The sequence below is a fragment of the Sardina pilchardus genome, chromosome 9 (assembly GCF_963854185.1).
Source record: "Sardina pilchardus chromosome 9, fSarPil1.1, whole genome shotgun sequence".
NCBI lineage: Eukaryota > Metazoa > Chordata > Actinopteri > Clupeiformes > Clupeidae > Sardina > Sardina pilchardus.
Window position 1 is genome coordinate 32,322,273 of NC_085002.1, and position 25,947 is coordinate 32,348,219.

Below are 25,947 nucleotides of genomic sequence, written 5' to 3' on the forward strand. Positions count from 1 at the left end.
CCATATTTCAAGATTGGTGATCTCAGTAGGCTAAACTCTGATCGTGGCAGAATCCCCTGTTAAACACACAGGTTGTTCAAACGTAGGTCAATTAACAGTCTTGACTCTTGACATGTCTACAATGCTAGGCCTTTCAGCTCTATGCGACAAATAACCTACGACTTTTTAATGAATGCAATGTGGAAGCCAACATGCACTGTGCGTCTTCTTGTCTCTGCACTGTCTCTAGCATGCTGTCACCACATGGTTTTGTCGGTAGAATGAAGGAATGAGTTGAACTGATACGTTTGCGTCGCCTGTTGACTCTACTATTTATTCACTTTCTTCATTTACGCGTCATTCAAGCAGGGTACTGACTTAATAATTCTGTGAATCTAATGTGCAAGGACTTAGGCTACACTGTAATGACAGGCAGATAGCTTACATCAAGTTAGCTTACGCTGCTGTGGACCGTGGGTTAACTTAGCCTAAGCGTGTAGACATTTGCAGTTAATTTAACAACTTTCGTTCATAATAGCACAAATTAGACGACGTACTTAGTTCAAAACTGAGATTGGCTCAATTCGTAGGGTAGGCTACAAGTGAAGTCTGTAATCCTCTAACTGTAGGCTAAACGTTATTACTATTACGTTCTTCTTGTGAACTAAACGTGTATTTTAACGTCCACACTTCTCGCTATCCAGGACAATGTCGACACCAAATGAGGCTAGTGATGGAAATCTTTGTACTGAAGCAAACATCCCGAATGTCGGAGAGCTGTCTATCTTTACAGTAACCATTGGTGCAACAGTTCCCACTGGTTTCGAACACACTGCTGCAGAAGAGGTTGGAGAGAAAATTGAAGCTGATGCAAGGATTAGTAAAGACCGAGGCAGGATATATTTCCAAATACCTACAGATAAACTTCATTTGGTAAGTTTTGTCATGCAAACACTGATGTCAATGTTCATCTGATGTTTGGCCGCATATGAGAGGCTGTTCAGTGAAGGTTAAGTTAAGAAACATAGCCTACCACACAAACGACATGGCACTATTCTGCAAACCATGTTTTGTTTTCATTAATAACCAATTTGATGAATTGATAAATTGTTGTCGTAGACCTGGATTTTGTGTGTGTCTGTGTCTGTGTGTCTGTGTGTATAGCCTCAGCACTAAAGTAGACGTATTCTACTAAATCCTTTCTGAAAAAGTTCCTTTATATTAGCAGCTCAATTTGATCTATTGTTGGACAGCAGGGGTCGTTGTTGCACTTTGCACTAGCACCCCTATTATTAATCGGTTGGCAGATAAAACTGCTGGAGTGTTTTATGTATTGAACAGAATGGTATTTGTCATTTGTAAAATGAGTAGCAAATAGCTAAGTTTCACTGTATTAAACTACAGGACCTCAGAGTAAGAACTCAATGCAACAACATATGTTTCACTACAGAGATTGAATCTTCCAGGCCAAATTTTTTATTTTTTGATGACCTTTTGACAGACTTAAGGCATACTAACATTATGCCATCTGTACAGTAGGCCTACCCAAGCATGTTTGACCTCTAAACTCCGGTTCATTTGACCAGTGTGATTTGCTCTGTCCCATACCCGGGCATGGTACAGTTATCTGTTCCCCTGGGACCGCTTGAGGAGGTGGACTTGGGCACGGCGATCGATGCCTATGCTAAGATTCTAGAGCACAGCAGCTCAACCATGATTGGGTACAGTTTACCGTAATTTCTCAACTATTAGCTGCAACTTAGAGTTGATTTTGCTAATTGTATTCAGTTATGGGTTAATACATGGGGGCAGTGAGTTAATATGGTATTACTATAGGTTTGTTTCTTTTAACTTTCATAAGACACTGTCCTGCGGCTTATGCCCAATGCAAATACATGGGGAATTACTGTAGTCTGCAGTGTGAGTGTGGAAAAAGAACAGGAGAGAACAGCACTCTAGCACAGTACAAGTGACCCGTGCCTAGTACAATATTATTGACATACTGTATGGAAGTCACTTTGGATTTTAAAAAAAGCATCTGCTAAATTAATTAATGTAATGTAAACCGCTCACAAAAAGTAAGGAAACTTGACTTTGGCCCATTATATGAAGAGTTTGGTTCCAAAACGCTATATCCACCATTTTAATGAATTTTCATAAATATTTTTATTTTATTTTTTTTTGCAAGTAATTACAGTGGAACTGTATTGGTTTAAGTTAAGTTGATTTATCTTTACTCAATCAAAACAAAACAACTGCATTTTTATTGATATTACCTGAAATACACAATTAAATAACATGACTTTTTAATGTTTTTAAAAATGGATATATAGCGTTTTGGAATCAAACTCTTCATATCTCCACTTTAATAATACCAATCACTAAAGTGTTTTATGCCATTTTCATCGTTTATTTGTCACCTTTACAATGAGGTACAGCTTGTAAGCATTGGGCTCCCATGGAATGAGCAACACAAGCAAACGTGTAAGTAGTGCCAACGAAAAATGTGCCAAAATGGCCTGTTATGCTTTTGGAATTCACCTTTGTTACTTCAAGCATTGACAATTGCACTCTCCCACAGAAATGAGAAAAACAAAGCATGTTAGGCATACATTCGTTAATTTTATACTCAGTGTCAGGGTCCTCAGTAGCGTGTAGAGGATCCATATGCAGCCACAACAGCTTGGCACCTTCTTCTCATGCTGGTCACCAACCTGATTACATTCTGCTGTGGGATAGCATTCCATTCCTCGATAAGGATCTGTTAAGTCAGCCAACCTGGTTCTGTTGGTCACTCTGGCACGTACAGCACGCCCAAGCTGATCCCACAAGTGTTCAATTGGCTTGAGGTCTGGACTCATGTCACGGCAGGCCATTCCATCCTCTCCACTCCCAAATTCTGGAGGTACTCTCTGATGATCCCATCTCTATGGGGGCGAGCGTTGTCATCCTGGAGGATGGCATTTGGTCCCATATTCTGGAGATATGGAATTGCCACTGGCTCCAGATTCTCATCCCGGTATCTAAACTCATCTGGTAGCACTTGAAGCCCAAAATGAGATGTCTGGCAGCAGAACCCTATTACTGGCCATTTTGGCACATTTTCGGTTGCCACTATTCAGACATTTGGCTGTATAGATCATTCCATGATTGCCCTATACTTACAAGCTATACCTCATTGTAAAGGTGACAAATCAACGATAAAAATGATATGAAACACTTTACTGGTTGGTATTACTAAAGGGGAGATAAAATGGGCCAAAGTCAAGTTTCCTTACTTTTTGTTGGTCAAAACACATCTGTTTGCCCATGTTCTGAAAATATAAGCTTACATTCTCTTAAAGACCAAGTGCATTTTTTGCCCTGGGTGTTACCAGCTACTGGTGGGGTTCTGTGATCTTCATGAATTGTACGCATTACTAAATTGCACCTGCTGTTGAATAAGCCCGTGGAGTTTAGTCGTGCTTCTTTCCCCTGCTGCAGACAAGAGGAAACAAGACTTCCTTTGCCCCATGCCAGTTAGAGTTCAACAGATGTGATGTGTCCGAATCTTCTCCCGAGCATGTGGCGTCATGACCGATCCAATGAATAGCATGCCTTAAAGCACGCAGAGCGGAAAAATACCCAGGCACAACCCTGGCTGCATTTGTGGGAAAATTCAGTGCCTTGTTGCGATAAGGAACTTTTTCTTATTCACTTCCACTGTTGAGAAATGTTGTTAACGTAGCGCTGCCCTCCTAGCCCATCAATTGTCTTTTGAGGTCACTAGTGCGTGTGCATGTGGTATGTTGCAATGCTGTAATGTTATCCACGCCTTGTCTGAGGGCATCATCTAATCAGATCAACTCACCTTCTTTGTTAAGGAGAGGATGGGGACAGAGCAGACATAGGTGACAGGAAGGCAGTGCCATGGCTCTTTTTCAGAAATTCCGTAATTTGCATAGCATTGTCAGCATTTATTTATTTTTTATTTGTTTGCAAATATGCTGAGGACACTCCGTGGACACTGACAACAGTAAGACTTTCTTTCTACTGTGATTTTATTGAAACAACAAAAGAGATCAGTCTAAGCCTATTTTATTTTTACGTATGAATTGCCTATACTGTATGCCACCGACTTGCCACCGATAAATGTGCTGGCTGAAACAGCCTTCCATGGCATATAGTCCATTAGGAACTGAAGTCGGATGACACTTTATTTTCTTCAAATTCAACTTCCCAGAAATTCAGTGGCATTCCCTTTGTAAATATAATACAAATATCACAGTCCTCTTTTTACTGTGGATTCCCATTCAGTACATTTATAGTGAGAACATGTATTAATGTAGCAGATGCTTCTAATCTAAGTGACTGAAATGTGGCAGTTATAATACAAAGGTCATTGTCCTTGGAGCTATTCGGCAGAAAACGGGTATTGAACCCACAATTGTTCAGGCTACTGCATGCTAGCTCTTTAACCACTACGCTACCACATCATGAAAGTCTTGGGGTTAAGTGCCTTGCCCAATGGTGGAAGCTGAATGAGACCCACATGCTACCACATACCCATAATAAACCTACTCTATTATGTAGTTGTGTTTTCCTTGGTGCGTTATAGTAGTCTTTTGAACTTGTTGAACTCCTCACCATGGTCGGAGAGAGCTTGGATGCCTTAGATGCCTGATCAAGATCCATGGTGATTGAAACGTTGCTATGTTTTGAAAGTAATAAAGTTCATATTTTTGGAGCAATTGCAGTGCAGACCACCACAGTTCCACTGTCTGGCACACATTTGTCTGGCACCTGTGGACAAACCTCCTTGGATGTGTGTACCCACTCTCCAAATGAAGAGAGCTTGGACCCACTACAGTTTGCTTATGAATCAAAGGGAGGTCTGGAGGATGCCATCCTGACTCTTCTGGACACTGTAACAAGACAAATTGTCCACCCCTATTTTAAATACCGGAGTGCCTCAGGGCTGTGTGTTGTCACCTGTCCTATTCTCCATCAATACAAATGGGATCACCTGCAGCAACGACGGACTCAAGCTATTTAATTATGCGGATGACATGGCCTTGGTGGCCAACCTCACTGATGGCTACTCCCTGTCCACTACACTCGCTGGCCTGTTTCTTTGAAATATTGTTGACAGATCTGCCTAAATTGGTGTTAGTGAGCACTTCTCATTTGCCGATATAATCCATCCACCTCACAGGTGTGGCATATGAAGATGCTGATTACACAGCATAATTATTGCACAGGTGTGCCTTAGGCTGGCCACAATAAAAGTCCACTTTAAAATGTGCAGTTCCATCACACAGCACAATGCCACAGATGTAGCAAGTTTTGAGGTAGCATGCAATTCATACTTTGTTTGTGACATCACAACTACTGGCTGGCGGGCAAGGACATCATTGAAACCCAGTGAACTAATCAAGGATCTTGCCAGGAGGTTCTTAGTTTTACTTAGTGGTGGGCCGTTATCGGCGTTAACGTGCTGCGTTATCGTGCAACTCTTATCGGGCGATAAAAAAAATATCGGCGTTAATCTATTCTCAAAGTTGGGCTGGGAGCTGGGTCTATTCGGTTTCATCAGGTCCCTTTCCACAGGTGTATAAAATCAAGCACCTTGATTATCAATGCAGACTTCATGGTGCTTGATTAATACATCTGTGGAAAGGGACCTGATGAAACCCATGAATACCACGCAAGCTATGATCACTTTCACCTTGATATCTTAGCGCGAACGCCAATGTTTAGGAGTGCGCCTGAAAAAAGTCTAGGTCGCACTGGTGCACCTGACGCTGCTCGGCTGTTTTCTTTCACAAGTTGTCATTGTAGACTATGCGTGCAACTTTACCAAACAGTAACCAATGATACATCCTCCCAACATGGACGATAAGCTCAGACCCCTCCCGAATGGCACCTGATCGCTCATTCCTAATAGAAGTAACCCCCTCTCCTTGGCCCGCTTTCTCTCCCTCTCCCTCACTCTCCCGTGCGCGCTCAATGGACACTCGCGAGTCGCGACCCGCCCCTCGACATGCACATTTAATCCAAATAAAACATTCACTATCGTGAAAGCAATGATGCATATAGAAGACGTTAGCTAAATTAATATAAATTCCGGTTAGCATCATTGCTGCAGAAAGTTGATTAAAACTCTTACATTCAAGTCACTCTTGCATGAGTTGGATGATGATCTCAATAGCCTACCAATGTTTTCCAACTCCAAAACTCGAAAGGAGAAAAAGTATTAGCCCACATTGAAACTTAAGTAAACACACGTGGGGAAACTGAGCAGTCCAACTAGTAAACTATGATAAACTAGCCAACTATGCTAGGCTTTGTTTACATTTTGAGGTTTCAAGCAGACAGCTGAATTAAAGAGGCAGAGTTGTAATATAGTAGGCTGCAATATGCATAAAGTGTGCCGTCATGAATATCAGACATTTCAGTATGTAGAATAGGCTTATATAAATAATTTTGTAAAGAAAAAAAATCGTTTATTGTGTTTCAAGCTTTTTCTAGACTTTTTGTTGTTAAAAAATCATTATATGAAAGGACAGCAATAAAAAGGGGACCTTTTAGCGTTAAAGGCGATGCAATGAAAAATGTAGGTGCATCTAAATTTTGCGCTGGTGCACCTAAAATTAATCTAGATTAATCTAGATTAATTTCAAGATTACAGTGAGATTAATCTAGATTAACAAAATTAATCTATGCCCACCTCTAGTTTTACTATACAAAAGTTTTTCAACTACTTATCAAGCTGTAATTCGCCAGCAAGCAGGGTCATTCAGATGAGGACTTCACATCACATGACGGAACAAATATCACTTTGTGTATAGCTACGAACATGCAAACGTTAGCCATTGTTGTCAGCGTTTCTTGCCCTCCAGGTATCCATGGTAGTCAAACGACTTCGTATGAATTGACATTCTGTCAGCAGGAATGTCCTGGCTACTTTGTGTACAGCTACAAACGTGCAAACGTGTTTCTTGGCTGCCAGGTCCCATGGTGGCGGTGGGGTTGTGGTTTGGGCAAGTGTATGTTATGGACAATGAACACAGGTGCATTTTACTGATGACACTTTGAATGCACAGAGATACCATGACCAGTATGGAGGATCGATTGTGCCATATCCTTAATTGGATCTATCAATGTATCTTTTATTTTTAATGCCAATCTGTTGGTCAAAAATGCAATATAGTGTTCAATGTATTATTCAAAACAATTTGTCAATATTTATTTAATAATTTATTCAAATATTTATGCAGTAATTCGATTGCAAGATAGATTGCCGATTAGATTGAAAGATAGATTGCCGATTTGAAGAGATCCTGGGGCCCATTGTTGTGCTGTTCATCCAAGACCATCACCTCATGTTACAGCATGACAATGCATGGCATGGCCAGCATACTCACTGGACATGTCACCCATTGAGCATGTTTAGGATGCTCTGGATCGGGGTGTACAACAGCGTGTCCCAGGTCCTGCCAATATCCAGCAACTTCGCACAGACCGAAACACATGAATTTTGTTCAGTGTGCAAAACTTAAAAAAAAAAAAAAAAAATGTGATGGCTAACTGTACAGTAAAGCTGATGATGCTGTATACAGGGCAATTTTGTGGGCAACGTAGACCTCCATGCTGAAGTTGACTAAAAAGAGGAATAAGGAATTAAATCCAACCTTTAAGGACACCAAATTTCTTGGTAAATAAATAATGTATCGTAAATTAATACATGTTCTTCCTTAAAATACAGGGGGCATAAGTATAGACACCTTTATGTCAAATTCCCATATAGGCAGGCAGATTTTTATTGTTCAAGGCCAATTATTTCATGAATCCAGGATACTATGCATCCTGATGAAGTTCCCTTGGCCTTTAGAATGAAAATAGCCCCATATCATCACACACCCTTTACCATACATAGAGATGGTCATGGTTTTATTTCAGTTTGCCTAATAGCTGGGTAGATTATGAGAATGTGCCCCATGTCATTTAAATTCCAATGACAGTTCCAAATATAAGATGCGGCTCTGGAAAGCTCCGTCACCCTACACTTGCGGAGTGACATTCAAATGAGTTGATGGTAATATTCAAAATGGAAAGACCACTTCAGATTTGAATATGACCGCCAATTCATTGGAATGTCACTCAGCAACTGTAGGATGAGATTGTGCAGTATTGTGCATTTTCCAGAGCTGTATGAATATCAGGCCTAAATGTAGGGTGGGGCAGGGTGGGGGTCCATGCTCATGGTGTCTCTTAGCCAAGGGGTCCCTGGGTTGAAAAAGGTTGAAGACCCCTGTATAGGACAACTGAGTGGGTATTCATTGTGTGGGTACACAGTCTTCTCAAGATAGTCTCTTCAGAGCACTGTGTGTCGCAACTAAGACTAAAATGAATGTATTACATTGCTTATAGGTGCATCATTTGAAGTCGGTGGACAACCTCTTTGTTATTGTCAAGGAGTTTGACAATTACCAGTTCAAAGACTCAAAGGTAGGAAATACATAATTTTTCTCAAAAAAAACATACGTTTTCGTTGTGTTAGGTAAGATGGTAAGGTTATTATGACTTCCCTTGATAGGAGGAGGCCATGTCTGACCTTCAGCAGCTGGCATCAGAGTTACCCTGGTCCAACGCCTTGGAGGTCTGGAGGATGAACAACTCACTGAAGAAACGCAGGGGACGACGGAGAGGAGGGAATGCCACAAAACCCAAGCCAGCCAAGGGAGAAGATGCTCCTGTCCCTGCCTTGAGTGAAGGTGATGCAGTAGTCACGACAACCGAGAAGGTCCAGCCAGATCCAGATGCCCCTCATGGGGAGGAAGGAGAAGGTGACCGAGGAAGCGCCCAAGAGGAAGAGGAGCTAGAAGATGAGGCCAGTAAGCCACTCAAGTTTCGGGTCACCTGTAACCGGGCAGGTGATAAACACAGTTTCACGTCCAATGATGCTGCCAGAGACTTTGGTGGGGCAGTGCAGGAGTTTTTCCAGTGGAAGGCCGATATGACCAAGTTTGACGTGGAGGTATGACTGCAAGGATTTCTCTTAAATTCATACATATCAATGGTAAGGTAAATTTCAAATTCATAGGTATGGATATGTGTATTTACTTCCCTTGGGCAACCCTTTCCTGAGATTTTAAGAGTGTTGACAATTGTAAATTGAATACTTGTATATTCTTTTATTCTATATTCTTTTATTCTTTTATATTTTTGCGTCTTAAGGAAAAAACAAAACAAATGGATTGACTGTATAATCCAAACTGATGCCAAACATTCTCCTGCTGCCTCCATTTCGGTCTGATTCAGGCACCTGCATGCAATCAGACAAATCAGGGTCCCTAGGAAGGGTGCCGCGTAATGGTCCAAGGCTTGATCATTTAATGAAATTTTTAAAAAGCCGTAATATCAATTTCAAAATGGATTTTATTGCAATTATATCAATTGAAGTTTTATTTGCAGCACTTTTTTGATACATAGCTAATTTAGATACACTTAAGGTGGGGTGCTTGTGTTTCTTTACGAATTCGCCATCTTAGTTTGTACAGAAATTAATATCAAGTGACACATGTACTGTAAGAGGGCGATAATAGGCCTACAGGACGGGCTGTGGTGTCGTTCCGATACCGCGCTTGTGGCTATTTCTTTAGCTGCCGAGTTGCTTGCTAAATCTATAAGTACAGAGTCGCTCACACTGTATTACTAGCCTGCAGAAAATGGTTGAAGAAATGCTAGGGCCAAATGCTGCAAAAGAAATGGAAAAATCCAGTGGCCCTTGCCATATCCCTAATGTGAGGTATGTGGATGAACTGGACAACCATGCTACAGTACCTACTAGAGATGAGATGTTCAGGGTGACAGACTAGTACTTGAGGAACCATGATTTTAGCTGGGATATTTGCGTAGGTGTTTGCACTGACGGGGCGGCCTCGATGACGGGTCAGGTCAAACGCTTCTTAGCCTAAGCCAAGTAGAAGAATCCTGCTATGGTAGAAATGCATTGCATGTTGCATCAGGAGGCTCCTACTGCGAAAACGATGCCTCCAGACTTTGTTTTTAATCAAGTCGTAAAAATAGTTCATCAGCCTACGTTAAGTCACGTGCCCTTCAAACACGGTTATCCTCTGCAGTGAAATGTGATCCAACATATCACAAGGTTAAATAAAATGCATGCAGTAGAATGAGCCCTTCCTATCTAACAGAGTTTGTCTTGGAGACTCATGGAGACTCCCACGATTTGCCAACATATTTCCACAGGATAGTTTTCCCAAGGTGTTTCCACAGAATAGTTTGGCTTGTTTCATCTAGTCTCACCTGACAGTTGAAAAGCATTTTACTCAGTGTACACTTCTGTCAGAGGGCATCACACACATTACTCATTGTGATCATATTGTGCATAGTTGTATTTCGTATTAGCTTGTTGACCCAATTGCCCATTGTTTGTCATGTCTGTTTGAATTTCTAATATTTGTATTTCTTAATTCCTTGTCCATGTTTGCTGATTTGGTTCACCCCAGGTCTTGTTGAATATCCACAACAATGAGGTGGTGATAGGTATCGCCCTTACAGAGGAGAGTCTCCACAGGAGGAACATCACCCATTTTGGCCCCACCACCCTGCGCTCCACACTGGCCTATGGCATGCTCAGGTCACCTACTCTCCAGTGGCGTCACTGCACACATGTTATGTTATGACACTTCTCATAGTTTAGAGCCTCCCAGAAGGTAAATGTAAGCACTAGAGTGGTTTGCACTCTCGTCCCCAAATGGCCCTCAAATGTTTGGTTTCTGTGGCCTCTACACAGGCTGTGTAAACCCCAGGTGTCTGACGTCATTATCGACCCAATGTGTGGAACTGGAGCAATACCAGTGGAGGTGAGCTTGTTACCATGTTTTCTTTTATCATTTGTAGTTTGATCCCCCTTACCAGCTGGTCCAAGTCAAATTATGTTTCACTTATTTAGGGATCCATTGAATGGCAGCATTCCTTTTTCATTGCGGGAGACAATAATGACATGGCTGTCAGTCGCACTGTCAATAACATAAATCACATTCAGAAGAAGAAACAAGATGGCGGCAGGTGAGCTTTACAGTGGATAATTTCCTGTATACTGTATGTACTCCCATACACACAAGGGCACACAGCAGCCTGACAAATTCTATCAAGAAAGCTTACTGTATGTGTGAATCAATATATCTACAACTATTTTGGTTACCAGTTAGATTAGTTATCAGGGGTGTGTTTCACGATAGCGATGGATACACGCACGCACTTACGAGGGTTTTCTATGATTCATCTTAAGATCATTCGTTCGGTTTTTCCGTCTGTTTCCCGAACATGCTCGTAGCGTGAACGCGCGTGCACTGCTCTTAAGATGCACTTAAGGGGAGCTGTTCAAGTTCTGAAATATCCCCTAATTTGATGGTGATAGCATGGTCAGGTGACATCACATCAGAGCTAGGCCTACCGTCTGAACTTCGGATCTATACATTAATTAACATCAATACGAAAATAGAAAACCTTTGACATCTGCATGTAAGCATCCCAAGTAGGCTATATACCACACACAGGCATAGGCTACATAATTGTTATTATTATTTAGTATTAGATTGTTGCCCTGTTTTTATGTTTGTTGGAAGGTTACATATTAGGCTCCCACTTGCTTAGTCTTACATCGTTCGTGCCAGTTCTTTGCTAGTACTTGTGAGAGCACGGTGTGCAATAATGTTTTGAGGTGTCACTTAAGCAGACGTTTGAAGAAAGAGGTCGAAGAAATGTAGGCGTAAATAACATATAGCCTAGGCTTAGATTTTGACGCAGCACAGACTACAATATAACCACATGTTCCATCCTCTGTTTTTACCTCATAGACCTAATAAAAGATAGCCTACACAAATGCTATAAAGATAATGGCAAGCTATTCTGGCAACGTCTCATGAGTTAAGTGTAGCCTATTTTTGTCTGCTTTTTTTCACATCATTATGTTCATTGAATGAATGCTATTTTGCACGCTAAAATCTGAAAAATGAAAATCACAAGTCAATGCAATAAAAAATGGTAATGTAAGTTGGGTAATTATATTCTTAGTTGTAATCCCCCTGCATATCCTGCTGGTGATTCCACTGAGGCATATGCGTTAAGACGCTCTTAGTCAGTAACGAGAATTCTGGAGTCTGGAGCACTCGTAGATCTACGAGTGTTCTCACGATGTTCTTAAGTAACGATGGTTTCGGGAAACAGTCGGAAAACCTTAAGACGTCCATAAGAGGGACTTCACGACCACCTTAGGCTTACGAGGCTTTCGGGGAACGCACCCCAGGAGAGAAAATACCTTAAAATTCTTTAATTGCGGCCTTTCAAACTTGAATATTTTCAGCTTTATTTATACTCTTCTATTAGAGTAAACTTAATATATTGGCCTGTGGACAAAGCAAGGCATTTTTGGGGGGCTTTATGATGCATTGATCAACATTTTTACACTATTTTCTAAAATGTTACCGATTAAACAGCTAAACGATTAATGAAGAAAATAATTATTAGTTTTAGCCAGCCCTAGTGTCATCTAATTTCATTCGTGTGTGCATACGTGGTTTTTATTTGTTTCTATCACTTTTTTTTTTTTTTTTTTTTCTGAACCTGAACAGTATTCCGAGTTTGCCTGTGGACACTGTGCAGTGGGATTTGTGCCATCTTCCCATGAGAACCAACTCCGTGGACATCATTGTCACTGACATGCCATTTGGAAAGAGGTACTTTCCTGTGGCTTGGCCAGAGCTGCCCGCTTCATAGCTCAACTCCGACATAAGCTGCTGACTTATGCCTGAATCACGCTGTATGTTTAGTGAGTTAGCTCAGTGCTGGAACACGGCATTGGTTACGTGATGACTCTTTAAGGACATGTTTGTACTCACTGCAGGATGGGGTCAAGGAAGAAGAACTGGGACCTTTACCCATCATGCCTCAGAGAGATGGCCCGCGTGTGTAGACCCGGGACAGGGAAAGCCATTTTGCTGACCCAAGACAAGAAATGTTTTACAAAAGTAAGAAAGTATTTGTATCCTGTTGTTGTTGTTGTTGTCGTGGTTGTTGTTGGCAGGGTTGTTCTATGCGGTATTCCCAGAGTAAGTGGGTATTCCCAGAGTAATTGGTAAACCTCCTAATAGAAGAGCTTTATGGCTTCATTCTCCGGACAAAACAATGCTAGAGCGCTTTGTTGTAGGAGGGTTACCACTTTCTCTGAGTTAACTTACCCAGGTTTGTCACTAAACCTCATACTTGAAATTACCCCCCTGACCCACCTACTAATTTGGTGAGACAATTTCCGGTGACCACACAATGACGTTTTTGTTTTTATTTCCTCCTCCAACAATACGTCTGAAAATTACTGCTGGGAACAGAGCAGTCATGTCGGTGAATCAATAATAACACAAAAGAAGGCTTGTCTCTACCGGTCCGATATCCGTTAAAAACCGTGATTTTGATACTGTATGTTGATTTGAAGTCTTATCTTTAGAGTACAGAGTTTCAACTCACTTGGAAAGAAAGACCTTCAGTCTTTTCAGCTGTGACACAAAATGTAGGTCAGAATGGGCTCTGTGGGGGAAATGTCAACAGAAAAGGAACCGAGTTAGTGAAAAGTTAAAACCTTTCCCTGAAATCTGCTGTGTGTCACCCATGACAGGCTTTATCCCGGATGGGTGGGCTGTGGAGGAAGGTGCACACCGTCTGGGTTAATGTGGGTGGGCTCCATGCTGGAGTGTTCGTCCTGAAACGCACAGCCTCAGAATTCGGCACGACACCCGAAGACAACCGACCCCCTCGGGAATCCCCTGAAGCGCCAAACAACAGCAAAGAGGAGCAGTGACCAGAAACCCACCCTAGTTATTCAAAAGCATTTTAAAGTCTAGAATAAGCAAGTTTATTGAGTTGCCAGTGTGTGTTGATTTATGAGTGTTTGTGTACTTAGTAACAGTTCAGTTAAAGAGTCAGTTCCTTTTCTCAGGATCCTGGCATACCATACCATACTGTACTTGGAGTATAGCCCCCTCTCACATCAAAAAGGATTTTTCTGGTCTTTGTGTGCTATAACTTCACTATTGTTTGTAGTGAAAAGTGAAAACAGCTGTTCAAATGTAAGCCACAGCAGAGATATCATTGTGATTGGGCTTCAGGTGTTACAAAAAGCATTGTAAGATTTTTATCGGGTTTGAAAATGTCTGGCTGAATGTCTTGTTTGGTCTATTCTTGGCTTGACCATCAGCATACTTTTATATATTTCTTTACCACAAGCTCAAACAGGAAAAAAGCGCTTGAGTACACAACTGAAGTCTCTTGGGTTTGTTATACTTTTTTTTTTTTTTTTTTTAATTATTATTTCTTTAAAACCACTTCCATTCCATTGTTCTTATGGACACTGGGTGACAAAGTATTTCTGTTGACTGTTGGTGGTGACAGTTGGCACTCCTTTATAAATGCTCATTTTATTGACTGGAAACTTCTACTGTGTATTTTCATTGCTCAAGCTAAAATAAAGTTCATTGTTCAAGAGATTGAATTTCATTGTCTATGTGTAATGTCATTGGAATAACTGTGTTGGAACCGCCTACTGTGCAATATTTTTTGTAGACAGTGTATAGGCTAATGGTGCTCTTACATTCTCAGGTCATTTAAAGAATCTGAAAACAACTGTACTAACTAAAATGTATTTAGCCTATTACTACAATTGACCCTCTATAGTCACCAGTGCTCTTGAAATGTCATAGACTAGGCTACATTAGGTCCCTTTTTATCTGGGGGGAAAACCTGTCAAGACAAGTGGAAATTACTGTACTTTTGTTGGAGGGCAAATGTAGGCTAAACGTGCAATATGTAAACAATGACTGCTGGAAAAATATATAGGTCTATATACAAAATATATATTTTCCCGTTCACTCCCTCAGTGTTACAAAACACTCGCGAGGCCAGTTGGACTTGAACTTGCTTTGAACTTGAATTTAGCCCAACACATTGATCTAGATTATAAAACTTGACATTTGTCGATTTGTGGAAACGGTCCATTAAAGATAGATAGATGGAATAGAGCAATCATTTCAACATGATACAACATGTCTTAATTAAGCCATATTTAATATACAATTGTGGCCAAAGTGTTTACTAATACTTGCTGAGCATCCCTCGACGATGACGTAGGTCTTGTGCTGCCCCACTTATAAAGCGACGCTCAAAGCCAGCCTTCACTACCACGCGCGGTTTATTTGTTACGGTGAACGCGATGATCTGGACCGTGCTGCTTCTCGTAAATGGGATTCTCTTCTTTCTTTTACTTTCAACCCGATCAAGGTGAGTTGGAGTGCTTTGCTTTCTGTTCGTTTTCTGGCTATTCATTTATTCTTTTCCTACTAGCAGACAACTCTTTTCAAACTTGTTTTTGTCTATAGACACTTGCAGGTCATTGTGACATTTCTTTTTTTTTTTTTAATAGAAATTTAAAATAATAGCCTAAACCTAATGTTATTCAATTGTAGGCTACGCTAATTATTAAAATGTACAAATGTAGGCTATAGGCTTATAGACTTAGGCTATTAAACAATTAGCCTAACATATTCACACACAAAAAAAACACTAATAAACCAGAGTATCCTTTCTACTTATCTGACAATCAAAACTGGAATGTGTGTAAATTAATTTGTCGTTGCCTGTTTAAGTGAGCTTTTAAGTTTTGCCTTTGCGTTTCTGCGTGTATGTGCGCGCGTACGTGCAGAATAGAGTCTGGAAATAAAACACATATGGTTGGAGGCAGACAGTAGCCTAGACATTCTGTAAACTGACGAAGAGGACATTACTTCAGCCCTGACGCGACCATGACTAACACTGGTAGAAGTCCCTTAGTAGATCGGAAGTCTAGCTTCTCTGCCTCATCCTTCCACAAACACTACCCATTTTCCAGCTACAGTAATTGCCGTTTTGTCACCGAATCGATTGATTCTAACAATATGTCATGTCAAACTCAAACTCAGTTGAAAGGTTTTCCAGAAGTTTTGAAAATAAGTTAACGGGCAATCATCTCATTCTTTGTGTCATGCAGGTCAAAGAGAGAGCCCCCCCTAGATAAAGGTTGTATTCCATGGTTGGGACATGCCCTGGAATTTGGGAAAGATGCTGCTAAGTTTTTAACACGCATGAAGAAGAAACATGGTGACATTTTTACAGTAAGGGTGTGAATTACATCATATGATCAAAGTAGGCTTATAGCACTTGCATTTTTAGTGTTTGTATGTATTTGCCTCTTTCATTTGTTCATTTTGTGTTAGGCATATGATGTGACGTGAATATAATGTAACAGAAGACTGCAGTGTCATCCTGTTCTCTCTTAAAATTGGCAGTGTGACTGTTGACACTGTCCTAACTTCCCTTCCTCCGTGTGCCATGGATGTGTTGTTGCAGGTGCGAGTGGCAGGGCACTACGTCACTGTGCTGTTGGACCCGCACTCGTACGATGCTGTCCTCCAGGACTCTGCCTCTCTGGACTTCTCCCGCTATGCCCAGGTGTTGATGGACAGAATCTTTAAGCTGCGCCTCCCCAACCACAAGCCTTCAGTGGAGAAAGCCATCATGAAGCAGTATGTCAAACGTTGTGTTAACTTTGCACCTGACCAGTTATCCTTAAGGTAACTGTGTATAGGTGATGGAGGGAAGAGTCAATCCAAACTGATGGTAGGAAAGGGCCTTTACAACCCTTTTCATGCAGTATGACTCCTTCTACACTTATACTTTTCATATGGATAGGTAGTAATATTTTAGTCCTCCTCTTGGATGTGATTTTCTTTTTCATGCAGTGCTAGTGTGATCATGAGGGTCACTGTTCAGAGATATTTGTATATTTGTGATTTGTGAAAGTAATTTGAAAGAAAGCTTGTATAGCATCTTAAAGCATCCTTGATAGACACCGTAAAGTAAATAGTATTTAGTGTATGTATATACAGTGTATATATATATATATATATATATATATATATATACATATATACAGTATACACACACACACATATATATAGGCCTATATTCTGTATTAGGCCTATAACTCACTGCTGTTACACTCGAGAGTAATTTTGCACATAAAAAGTACACTTTACATCAAAAAGCATGTTGCGCAACTTTGCAGCATGAAGCATTGTAGGTCACTTGAGAAACCAGGTGATATTTAGAATTTCACAACAGCTGTAAATCCTGTGCTTGATAATAACTGTGCTGGAATGACTCCCCGGTTACAGCCTGTCACCTAAATCAGTGTGTTTGAGTGGGTTTGTGTAAGCTAATAAAGTCTGTGGAGGCTCCACCATCCCCTGACCCCTTGGCCTTTTGCGTTCACAGACACTTCCAGGGCAAGAATCTCACTTGCCTGAACGCCACCATGCAGAGGAACCTCCAGACTCTGCTGACATCCGAGATGCCCCAGAACCAGAAGGACTGGAAAAGGAACGGGCTGTTCAACTTCTGCTATGGTCTTTTATTTCGGTGCGTTTCTCCGCTGTTATCTAGACTAAAGCCTTTTGAAGGCAATAACCACCCATAAACAATTTAGGCATGGACCTTTTTCCATCAGTCACTGTTTGTAAATAAACCGCAGGAGGAAAGGAATGTGGCATGACATCTAAGAGCAGTGTTAACAGGAAAGCCATTTCGTTTTCACGTCATGTGAGGTCATGACATGGGCGGGCACACACGCAGGTGCACACACACACACACACACACACACACACACACACACACACACACACACACACACACACACACACACACACACACACACACACACACACACACACACACACACACACACAAAAGCATACACACAAACACAGAGGGACAATGGTGGATGGCCACACCCACTAACTCTGGTGCCTGGTTTGTTGTGAATAGTACAATAAGTTCTGCTGTGCTTTATGAATGGTTTATGTCTGTGCGTTATGACTACATGTTCTGCCACTGACCACAGGCCGTGTTTGATGGTAGCGTAAACCATCAAAGGCAATGAGAAGCGTAACGACACGCCTGTGTTTGTGATATCTTCATTATCTGGACAGAGCCATCGGGGTTCCCGGTAGCCATCATCTTGATAACTTGTGTGAGCTGCAGTCCTCAGGCACAGTGGATGTTCATTCTCACCCTCTGTCTCTTTTGCCTTTGTGCACAGGGCAGGATACCTTACGCTTTTTGGAGGGGAGCAAAACAACAACGGCACAGACGCCAAGCACATCTACAAAGAGTACCGCACATTTGATGGCCTCCTGACCAAAATGGCACGGACCACTCTGAATTCAGGTTTGCCGTGTTTTTATGTATACAGTTTCTCAAATAAGAATTTGAGCCTAGCTCCTCATGCAAATACATTGCCTCTGTTAGGCAGGAGTTCTAGTCCAAAATGTCTTGTTCAAGTGATGCCATAGTAACACCAATCACTGAAATGTTTACGAGTGACTTTGTATGTATGACTTCATGAATGAATCTGTTTCTGAATCATCTCATTGTAAAGTAATTTTACAGACGAATTTGATTAAAGATCGATTATGTCTCACAACACACTGCTTACTAATGGGTGGGTGTGAGGGAAGTTAAATCATTCTGACATCACAATGGCGGGGTGATGTAGCGTTTACAAATAATGTAAAAAAATGTTGCCAGCTTGCGTCCAAGGCGTGTCATCATTAGATCAGCCATGATGTCACTAGAGAAAGTGTTTTTTTTTCCTTTGTGAAATAGCTGTTGCTATAGTGACGTCAACAAGACTGGTGTTACATGGCAGGCTATCCACTAGCTTTTATTATGTTACCTCTCACCTGTCTCAACAAGAAACTGTCAACTCATTGCATCAGCGCTGTTTCAATGATCCAAACCTAGCAGTCTCCTGGGCTCTCCTGGGTCTTCTGCTCTTCCACCTCCCTTCATATGGGGATTCACTCGCTTCCCAAAACATTCTCCCTCTAACTTCCGTGTGCGTCATCTGTGTCTGGGGAATTAAATGTCTATTGAGTCGAGTGAGTCTGTCTCAATTTCTCTCCGTCTCTCTCTCTCACACACACACACACACACAAACACAAACACAAACACAAACACACATACACATACACATACACATACACATACACATACACATACACATACACATACACATACACATACACATACACATACACATAGACACACTCACACACACACACACATATACACTTGCACGGTTTCTCTGTCAAATTCAATGTGTCTAAGTTTACCAGGTGAAGAGCTAACCCCACCTCCCACCCACTCCAAGTGCCTGTCTTATCTATCTGACATTTTTCCTCTCAGGTGACACAATTCACCTGTCAGTCAGCGTCTCTCTCTCAACCTCCCCCGGCGCCTCTCCCTTCACCCTCACTCTGTCCCTATTCTCTCTCTGTCTCTGGGAGCTCCTGACTGAACTGTGTGTTCTGTTGTGTTTGGGTGTGTGTGTGTGTGTGTGTGTGTGTGTGTGTGTGTGTGTGTGTGTGTGTGTGTGTGTGTGTGTGTGTGTGTGTGTGTGTGTGTGTGTGTGTGTGTGTGTGTGTGTGTGTGTGTGTGTGTGTGTGTGTGTGTGTGTGTGTGTGTGTGTGTGTGTGTGTGTGTGTGTGTGGTGCAGGGGAGAAGCGCGTGGCCGGTGGGACGCGTGAGCGTCTGTGGGAGCTGCTGTGTCCGGCGGGCCTCGGCGAGAGCTCCAGCCCGTGGCTCCGACACTACCTCCAGCACCTGCAGGAGAGCGGCGCCGACACCCACACTCAGACCAGAGCCCTGCTGCTCCAGCTGTGGGCCACGCAGGTGAGACACACACACACACACACACATCCAGACAAGACGTACTCAAACAGTCATCGTACGCCCCCGCACACAGCTGTCATGCTCGTCCTACGCCCATGCCTCCACACATGCCCGTCCTTGCCTCTCCATCACCTGCATGAGTTGTGTGCATAAGGAGCTATTTTTACCCCCAGCCCTGACACCTCCGTCTCCATCACCGCGCACTACAATGAGCCTGCAGCCAAATGGCAGCGCTTGTTGTTGCTGGTGGCGGACAATGCGCAGCAATGTGGCGGCCCCACGCCCTCCGAGGCGAGGGCCTGGACCTGGGCCCCGGGCCAGCGTCAACACGCCGCGCTCCAAGCCAAGCAGCCGCGTGTCACCAGAGCTCTCGGCAGGTGACGCATTAATGGGTTCGAGACTCCACGGCCTGATATGGGCTAGTCCTGCTTTCACCGCTCAGGGAGTTCCCTCAAAGCAAAGAATGTGTTAATCTGATTTGCGAGGGGAACGTGGGCGTACTCCCACAATAACATTGTGTTGATTCCGATGCCATGTAAGTGGCAGGTTCTTGTAGAATAATGAGGCCGGAGCATATCAGATGTTGTGCAGCCATGGGTGGACCTGCCCAAACGAAGCAATGTGTTCAGTCTGTCTCTCTCAGGCTGGCATTGTGTCCCCTGTTTGTGCTGATGCAAAGCTGACTCTGACAGCTCCAGACTTATCAAGTATAGGATAGGGGACAGCAGAATCTTGCACACTTGCAGATGTATATTTGTATAGATCGAGCCATAGGTTCTTTACGTCAAAACTAGGTGCAGAAACGCTCTCCCCATCTCAACCACATGAGTGCGCCAGAGTTTCACTGGCAGCTGGCCACAGTGCTTCAGTGCAATGCAACATGACAAAACAACGGATGTTGGTGACCAGATAAAGCTGCGGTTTCGGACTTCTGTGATTGCAGCTCCGGCTCTGTTGTCCCTGCTACAGTATCATTAGGTGTTCACCTCCACATGACTAAGCTCAGTTCTGTCCATGGAATGTGCAGATGGAGACGAGATAAGCAGCTCGGTGGTGACATTTGAAAGGCATTCCACATGGGGTTCTGTGGGTTGCGGTTAGAGTTTGAGAGGTAGTTTGATACTTCTGAGTGACTTAAAAATATGTGACGTGACATAGCGGAAAATTTTAGATTGAGCCTTTTCTGTATCATTTCATCTGAACTGAATGAAGTGCAGTTTTCCATTGTCTTACCTTAATGTGATCTCTTATGAAGACATGCCATGTGTCCCAGGACAAGACTCAAGCACTGTCTAATTAAACTGCAGCAGGCTGATGTCATGTCCTCTCAGGACTCCTGCACTCTTGTGAGCTCCTTTAGTCTTTATACAAAGTGCTCCTGAATGCCCCCCTTTGGTTCTCCTTTTTTAGTAAACCCCTTCAGCACTTCCTTTGCTAAGCTAAACAGCACGGTTGTGTATTACTGTATGTGTATGGGCTAGAGCCATTTTAAGGACACATACCACTACTGCATGCGTGCTGGTATTCTTCCGCTCCGAGGCTCCACTCTGTGATTTACAGGTGTTCCTGTGAGCCAGTGGGGTCAGTCACACCTAATAATGCTAACATCGCTATAAATGAAGTCATGTTAACGTGCAGTCCCTTATTCCACTCTCCAAAAGCTGTTTATGGAGGTGGGATACTGTGACAGGGAAGCTGATGTTGCTATGGCCCGGAGCTTGTATACTTTTGTAGTATTTATCTGTGCGCCCCCTTCAGAGTGCTCCGTATTTACTTAAAGGCTAAATAAATCACCGTAATGCAGTCAACAGATCTGAAGGAGACACTTGTAAGAGCACGTAGGCTTTGACGAAAATGGGATTGGATACTGGAACTTGGAGTGTTGGCTGTACTGAGTTTATTTTAATGTTAGATTAGGGCATACTTTATCTCTGACCATTCTTCTCTATGGCAAATAGACGCACGCCTTAAACGTGATACACCCTCCAACACGTAGAGTACGCTCTACAGAATGGATGTGAACAAATATGTGAAGTCAGTGGGTGTGATTGCTTTACAGATTACTGCAGGTGATTGGACTGTTTACATTGTTTTGGTAGATGACACAGCGCAATAGTGTGTACGATGTGTTCATGTAAATGCCAATCTGTTGCCAGGGTAACGTGGGACCGGCGGCGTTCTGGCTCCTGGCGTTCCTGCTGAGTAGTCCAGAGGCCATGAGAGCGGTGAGGGCGGAGTTCAGCAGGGGCTCACTGACCACAGACCCGGCACAGGCCCCGGCACTGGACCCCACACAGCCAACCCCTGTGTTTGGTAAGACCAACGTTACACAAGTGCTGTGGGGATATCTTCTTTTTTGTTCAAAGCAAAAGTGGTTGTACTGTTCCTTTACTGTTTATTTTTTTTTCAGCAGTGGTAATGAGCTTAGGCAGAGGAGGCCTGGCAATAGCTTCAAATGAACAACTCACTTAAGATTCAGACAACTGCAGTAACGCCTCGTTACAATCAAACCTAACTTATGTGTATCTCTTATACATTTGCCTAGATGTTCAGCATGCACATGCCCACACACATAGAGATAGAGAGAGAGAGAAAAAGTGCAGGTTAATCAATATTTACACCTTACCAGTGGAATATACTGTATTTGGACACATGACCTGGCCTGATGTACTCCCTCTTTGTTCAGACTAACAATAAGAAATCATCTGCAGTGAATCTGTCACTGCGCCTCTGCTATGATCTCCAGCGTGCCTCCCTCGTAGTGCCTTCATAACTCAAACTCCGGCTCTCTTTCTCTCTCCAGACAGCGCCCTCGAGGAGGCATTACGGCTCACTGCTGCCCCCTTCATCACCAGAGAGGTACTGCAGAACAAGACGCTGTGCATGGCCGACGGACAGGAGTATGACCTCAGGCAGGGCGACCGCGTGTGTCTCTTCCCCTTCATCAGCCCACAGATGGACCCTGAAATCTACCACGAGCCTGAGGTTTGTCCCAACTCTCTCGCCGTCCATGGCCTGCATGGCTCAACACAGCCCCATTGTAATCCAAAGTGTTTCAGGTCCGGTGTGGAGAGTATTGATGACTGCTAGATAATAACAAATAAAATCATAAATATAGGCGTATAGGTGTTAGTCTGAATGTACACTCAAAGGAAAGAAAGACAGAGAGACATGGTATACCAACTAATCTGACTACTCTCATTCTGCTGCTTAAATGATGGTTCTGATTATTTGCAACACAGGGGGATGTGCTTAGTACAGTTGTGCCATGGCATCAAACAATTCACAAATGCTTGCATGAAGTTTGATGACATGTTTTAGACGGAGTCAAATACGCTAATTCTCATCTGAAAAGAAAAACAATAATCAGTCAGTAGACAGTCATATACTGTATGTCTAAGGACATGTCCTTTGTGTCTCCGGCATTAGTTGCAACCTCTCTAAACTATTCAGCTGTCCTTAAGGTCAGGCCACTGTCGTACTTGCCTAATGTGCTCTGATAAAAGATTTGAAACAGGCTCAAGTGTTGAAAGCCTATTGTGTCTGCCTGCAGCCTACCTCCATGGTATTTCTGGCTGTTGGATGCCGGTGAAGAAGCCTGTAAAGTGGATTGCCTTCTTATGTAAAAGAAGGGTGGCGCACTCTGTCTGTCTCTCTCTTTCTGTTTGTCTCTCTAGCTCTCTCGATTCCACACAGTCACACAGGCACACACACACACACACACACACACACACACACACACACACACACACACACACACACACACACACACACACAGGCCCACACAGGTATTTAAATTCACCCCAGATTACACATGGAAAGGTTTAACCTACTGTAGGGCGGTAGCAGACAACGGCAATGGAAACACAGCTAAGTAGCGTGGGAAGGTAGTTGGAGGACAGAGCTATCGGTTGTGTCCTCAGGATTGCCACCAGAAATCACATGTTTGTACCCTGGAAAGCCAGAGTTCTTGCGAGAGCACAATTTGAAAATGAGTCACTTTGACAATCAGTAAGGATGCTCATTACCCATGTCCTTGGAGCCAACCTGCACCAATCACATTGCGGTGTATTTGATATAGGCGGGCCAGAGGCGAGCTAAACAAATGACCACAGTGCTGCAACGTCGAAGTCGAAATCAATCCAATTGCGGCAAAGTCCAGAATTAGCCAGTAAACATTGGCCGTAGTGTTATCCAGTTGCATGCAGTGATATTTTCAAATGCATGATTGGTGCCGCCCCTCAAGTTGGGCCATGTTCATTACTGATAGCCAGACCCTAAATCTTTCTAGAAAACATGGAATAGTAGTTGTATTAGGGTGGACTACTGTCTTGACATCGCCCCTGGTGTATAGAACAATATGCTGGAAAATATGATTAGTTGTAACCAGCAACTGGATCTTCTTTTCCCATTACAGAAATTCCTGTACGACAGATTCCTGAATGCAGATGGGACTCCGAAAAGAGTGTTTTATAAAGGTGGCCAGAGGCTGAAGTACTACACCATGCCCTGGGGAGCAGGCAGCAACGCATGTGTGGGGAAGCCTTTCGCTATTGATGCCATTAGACAGTGAGTACCCTATCATGAGCTTATGCGGGGAATCCCTCGTGGACACACACACACACACACACACACACACACTCATAAAGACAGATCACCTATACAGTCATCCTATATAGAGCAGACAGGAAAGCGCTAACTTAAGCCCTGACAATGCAAGTCCTGCATCTTGGAAGATGTGAGTCAGGGCTATTTAAAGCACCGGAGGCCATTTTTAGCCCCTCGCAGGCTTCCCTTTCTTTTGTCTCCATCTTAAGCTTCAGATGGCACACATTTTATCTCGCGGTTAGTCTCGCCATTATGAAAATAACTGCTATCATTACAGCTAATTCCGCACTCTAATTGGAAAGACATTACTCATGATGGTCTCCGAGTGTGGTTTGAGTGTAATCGTGAGTCTGCTCTGTTGGTGGAGGGGTCAGTATTTCCATTTTAAAGCTAACCTAAACATTTCTCCAAATCAAGTATAACAGAAAGCATTAATCCCATGTTTTAAGCCTGCCCAAAACCTTAAACTCCTGGTTATCACCAGCCTTTAGAGACTGATTATGTTCTTTGTTGCTGAAGGAACTTGAAACACTCAACACAGAACATTAGTCTGTTATCTTTCATCCTGCCATACTGTTAGGAGCCCTCCCAAATAGTCTGAACACTGGATGTGGAATTGTCAATTCTGACCCTTGGTTTCCATCGTTCCTCTTAGGTTCGTCTTCTTGGTGCTGACTCATCTGGACGTGGAGCTGTGTGAGCCAGAGTCTGGGTTGCCAGCAGTGAACCCCAGTCGCTATGGCTTTGGAATGGTGCAGCCTGAAGGAGACTTGTTCGTCAGATACAGACAGAGAGTTTGAGAATATATTTTATAATGTATTGCTAATTATTTATTATTGTATCAGTGTTTTTTTGTTCATGAAGTAATATTTCTATACAATTACTTGACATATTTTACAAATATATAATGTATAAGTTATATGATGTATCTGTACAGTATGCATAATAGTAAATATATATTTATATTGAATTACAATTAATTCAAAATGTATAGTTGCACTTTTTTATAACTTTGTAGATATGTATATTAACTTAATTTTCTATTAAGTAAAGCAAATATTTTAAAATTGTGCTGAGTGAGTCATGTCTTTCTTTTGCTTAGAAAGTCGGCCTTTGCTTTCCCCAGCAGCAAAACAGATGCAATAGATTGGTGCATGTGTATGACTGAGAGCACTCTATTACTATTAGAGAGCATTTTTGCTCCAACCATTCACTTAATCAGCTGATTCTAATTAGCACAACTCTTAAGCCAGGTCGATCAGTTAATTACAGTTAATCACGTGTGTTAAGCGCACAGGTAGAACCAATACATGGCAGGATCTTTACTTTCTGAAGCTGGACTTTTACATCTCGGATTACTATTGTAACACTAAGGTGTATACCGTGTAGGCATCATGTCCTCTAAAGGGAAATGTTGCATTGGAGTCTGTGCAGACTGCGCGACTGTATTTCATAGCTTATGTGCTGTCAGTGTCTGCACATGCTCGCCCTGTGTTGTTGCTTTCACTGCCTGACCTCGTAGCTCCTATTCCAGATGCC

General features: G+C 42.6%; 2 protein-coding genes across 3 annotated transcripts; both read left to right on the forward strand.

The window, feature by feature from the left end:
* On the forward strand, positions 1-14,527 carry thumpd3 (THUMP domain containing 3). 2 transcript variants are annotated; one of them, XM_062544783.1, is made up of 10 exons: positions 1-82; positions 684-912; positions 8,392-8,469; positions 8,558-8,998; positions 10,491-10,621; positions 10,778-10,847; positions 10,937-11,052; positions 12,618-12,722; positions 12,890-13,013; positions 13,655-14,527. In XM_062544783.1, exons 2-10 carry the CDS (start codon positions 688-690, stop codon positions 13,835-13,837), a joined length of 1,473 nt encoding a protein of 490 aa, XP_062400767.1. In that variant the 5' UTR covers positions 1-82; positions 684-687; the 3' UTR covers positions 13,838-14,527. The 2 variants fall into 2 exon arrangements, with proteins under 2 accessions (XP_062400767.1, XP_062400766.1); XM_062544782.1 differs by lacking the exon at positions 1-82 and adding an exon at positions 238-349.
* Positions 14,528-15,223: 696 nt separating this feature from the next.
* LOC134092329 (prostacyclin synthase-like) lies at positions 15,224-25,478 on the forward strand. Its single transcript, XM_062545132.1, has 10 exons — positions 15,224-15,312; positions 16,058-16,181; positions 16,417-16,592; positions 17,344-17,487; positions 18,167-18,294; positions 19,625-19,800; positions 21,957-22,113; positions 22,604-22,785; positions 24,218-24,369; positions 25,064-25,478. Exons 1-10 carry the CDS (start codon positions 15,245-15,247, stop codon positions 25,206-25,208), a joined length of 1,452 nt encoding a protein of 483 aa, XP_062401116.1. The 5' UTR covers positions 15,224-15,244; the 3' UTR covers positions 25,209-25,478.
* The last annotated feature ends 469 nt before the right edge of the window (positions 25,479-25,947 follow it).

Coding starts and splice junctions, on each gene's coding strand:
- thumpd3 (XM_062544783.1), top strand. CDS start 688: ATGTCGACACCAAATGAGGCTAGTGATGGAAATCTTTGTACTGAAGCA. Junction 8,470..8,557: donor ACCAGTTCAAAGACTCAAAG/GTAGGAAATACA, acceptor TTCCCTTGATAG/GAGGAGGCCATGTCTGACCT. Junction 13,014..13,654: donor ACAAGAAATGTTTTACAAAA/GTAAGAAAGTAT, acceptor CACCCATGACAG/GCTTTATCCCGGATGGGTGG.
- LOC134092329 (XM_062545132.1), top strand. CDS start 15,245: ATGATCTGGACCGTGCTGCTTCTCGTAAATGGGATTCTCTTCTTTCTT. Junction 16,593..17,343: donor GAGAAAGCCATCATGAAGCA/GTATGTCAAACG, acceptor TTGCGTTCACAG/ACACTTCCAGGGCAAGAATC. Junction 22,786..24,217: donor AAATCTACCACGAGCCTGAG/GTTTGTCCCAAC, acceptor TTCCCATTACAG/AAATTCCTGTACGACAGATT.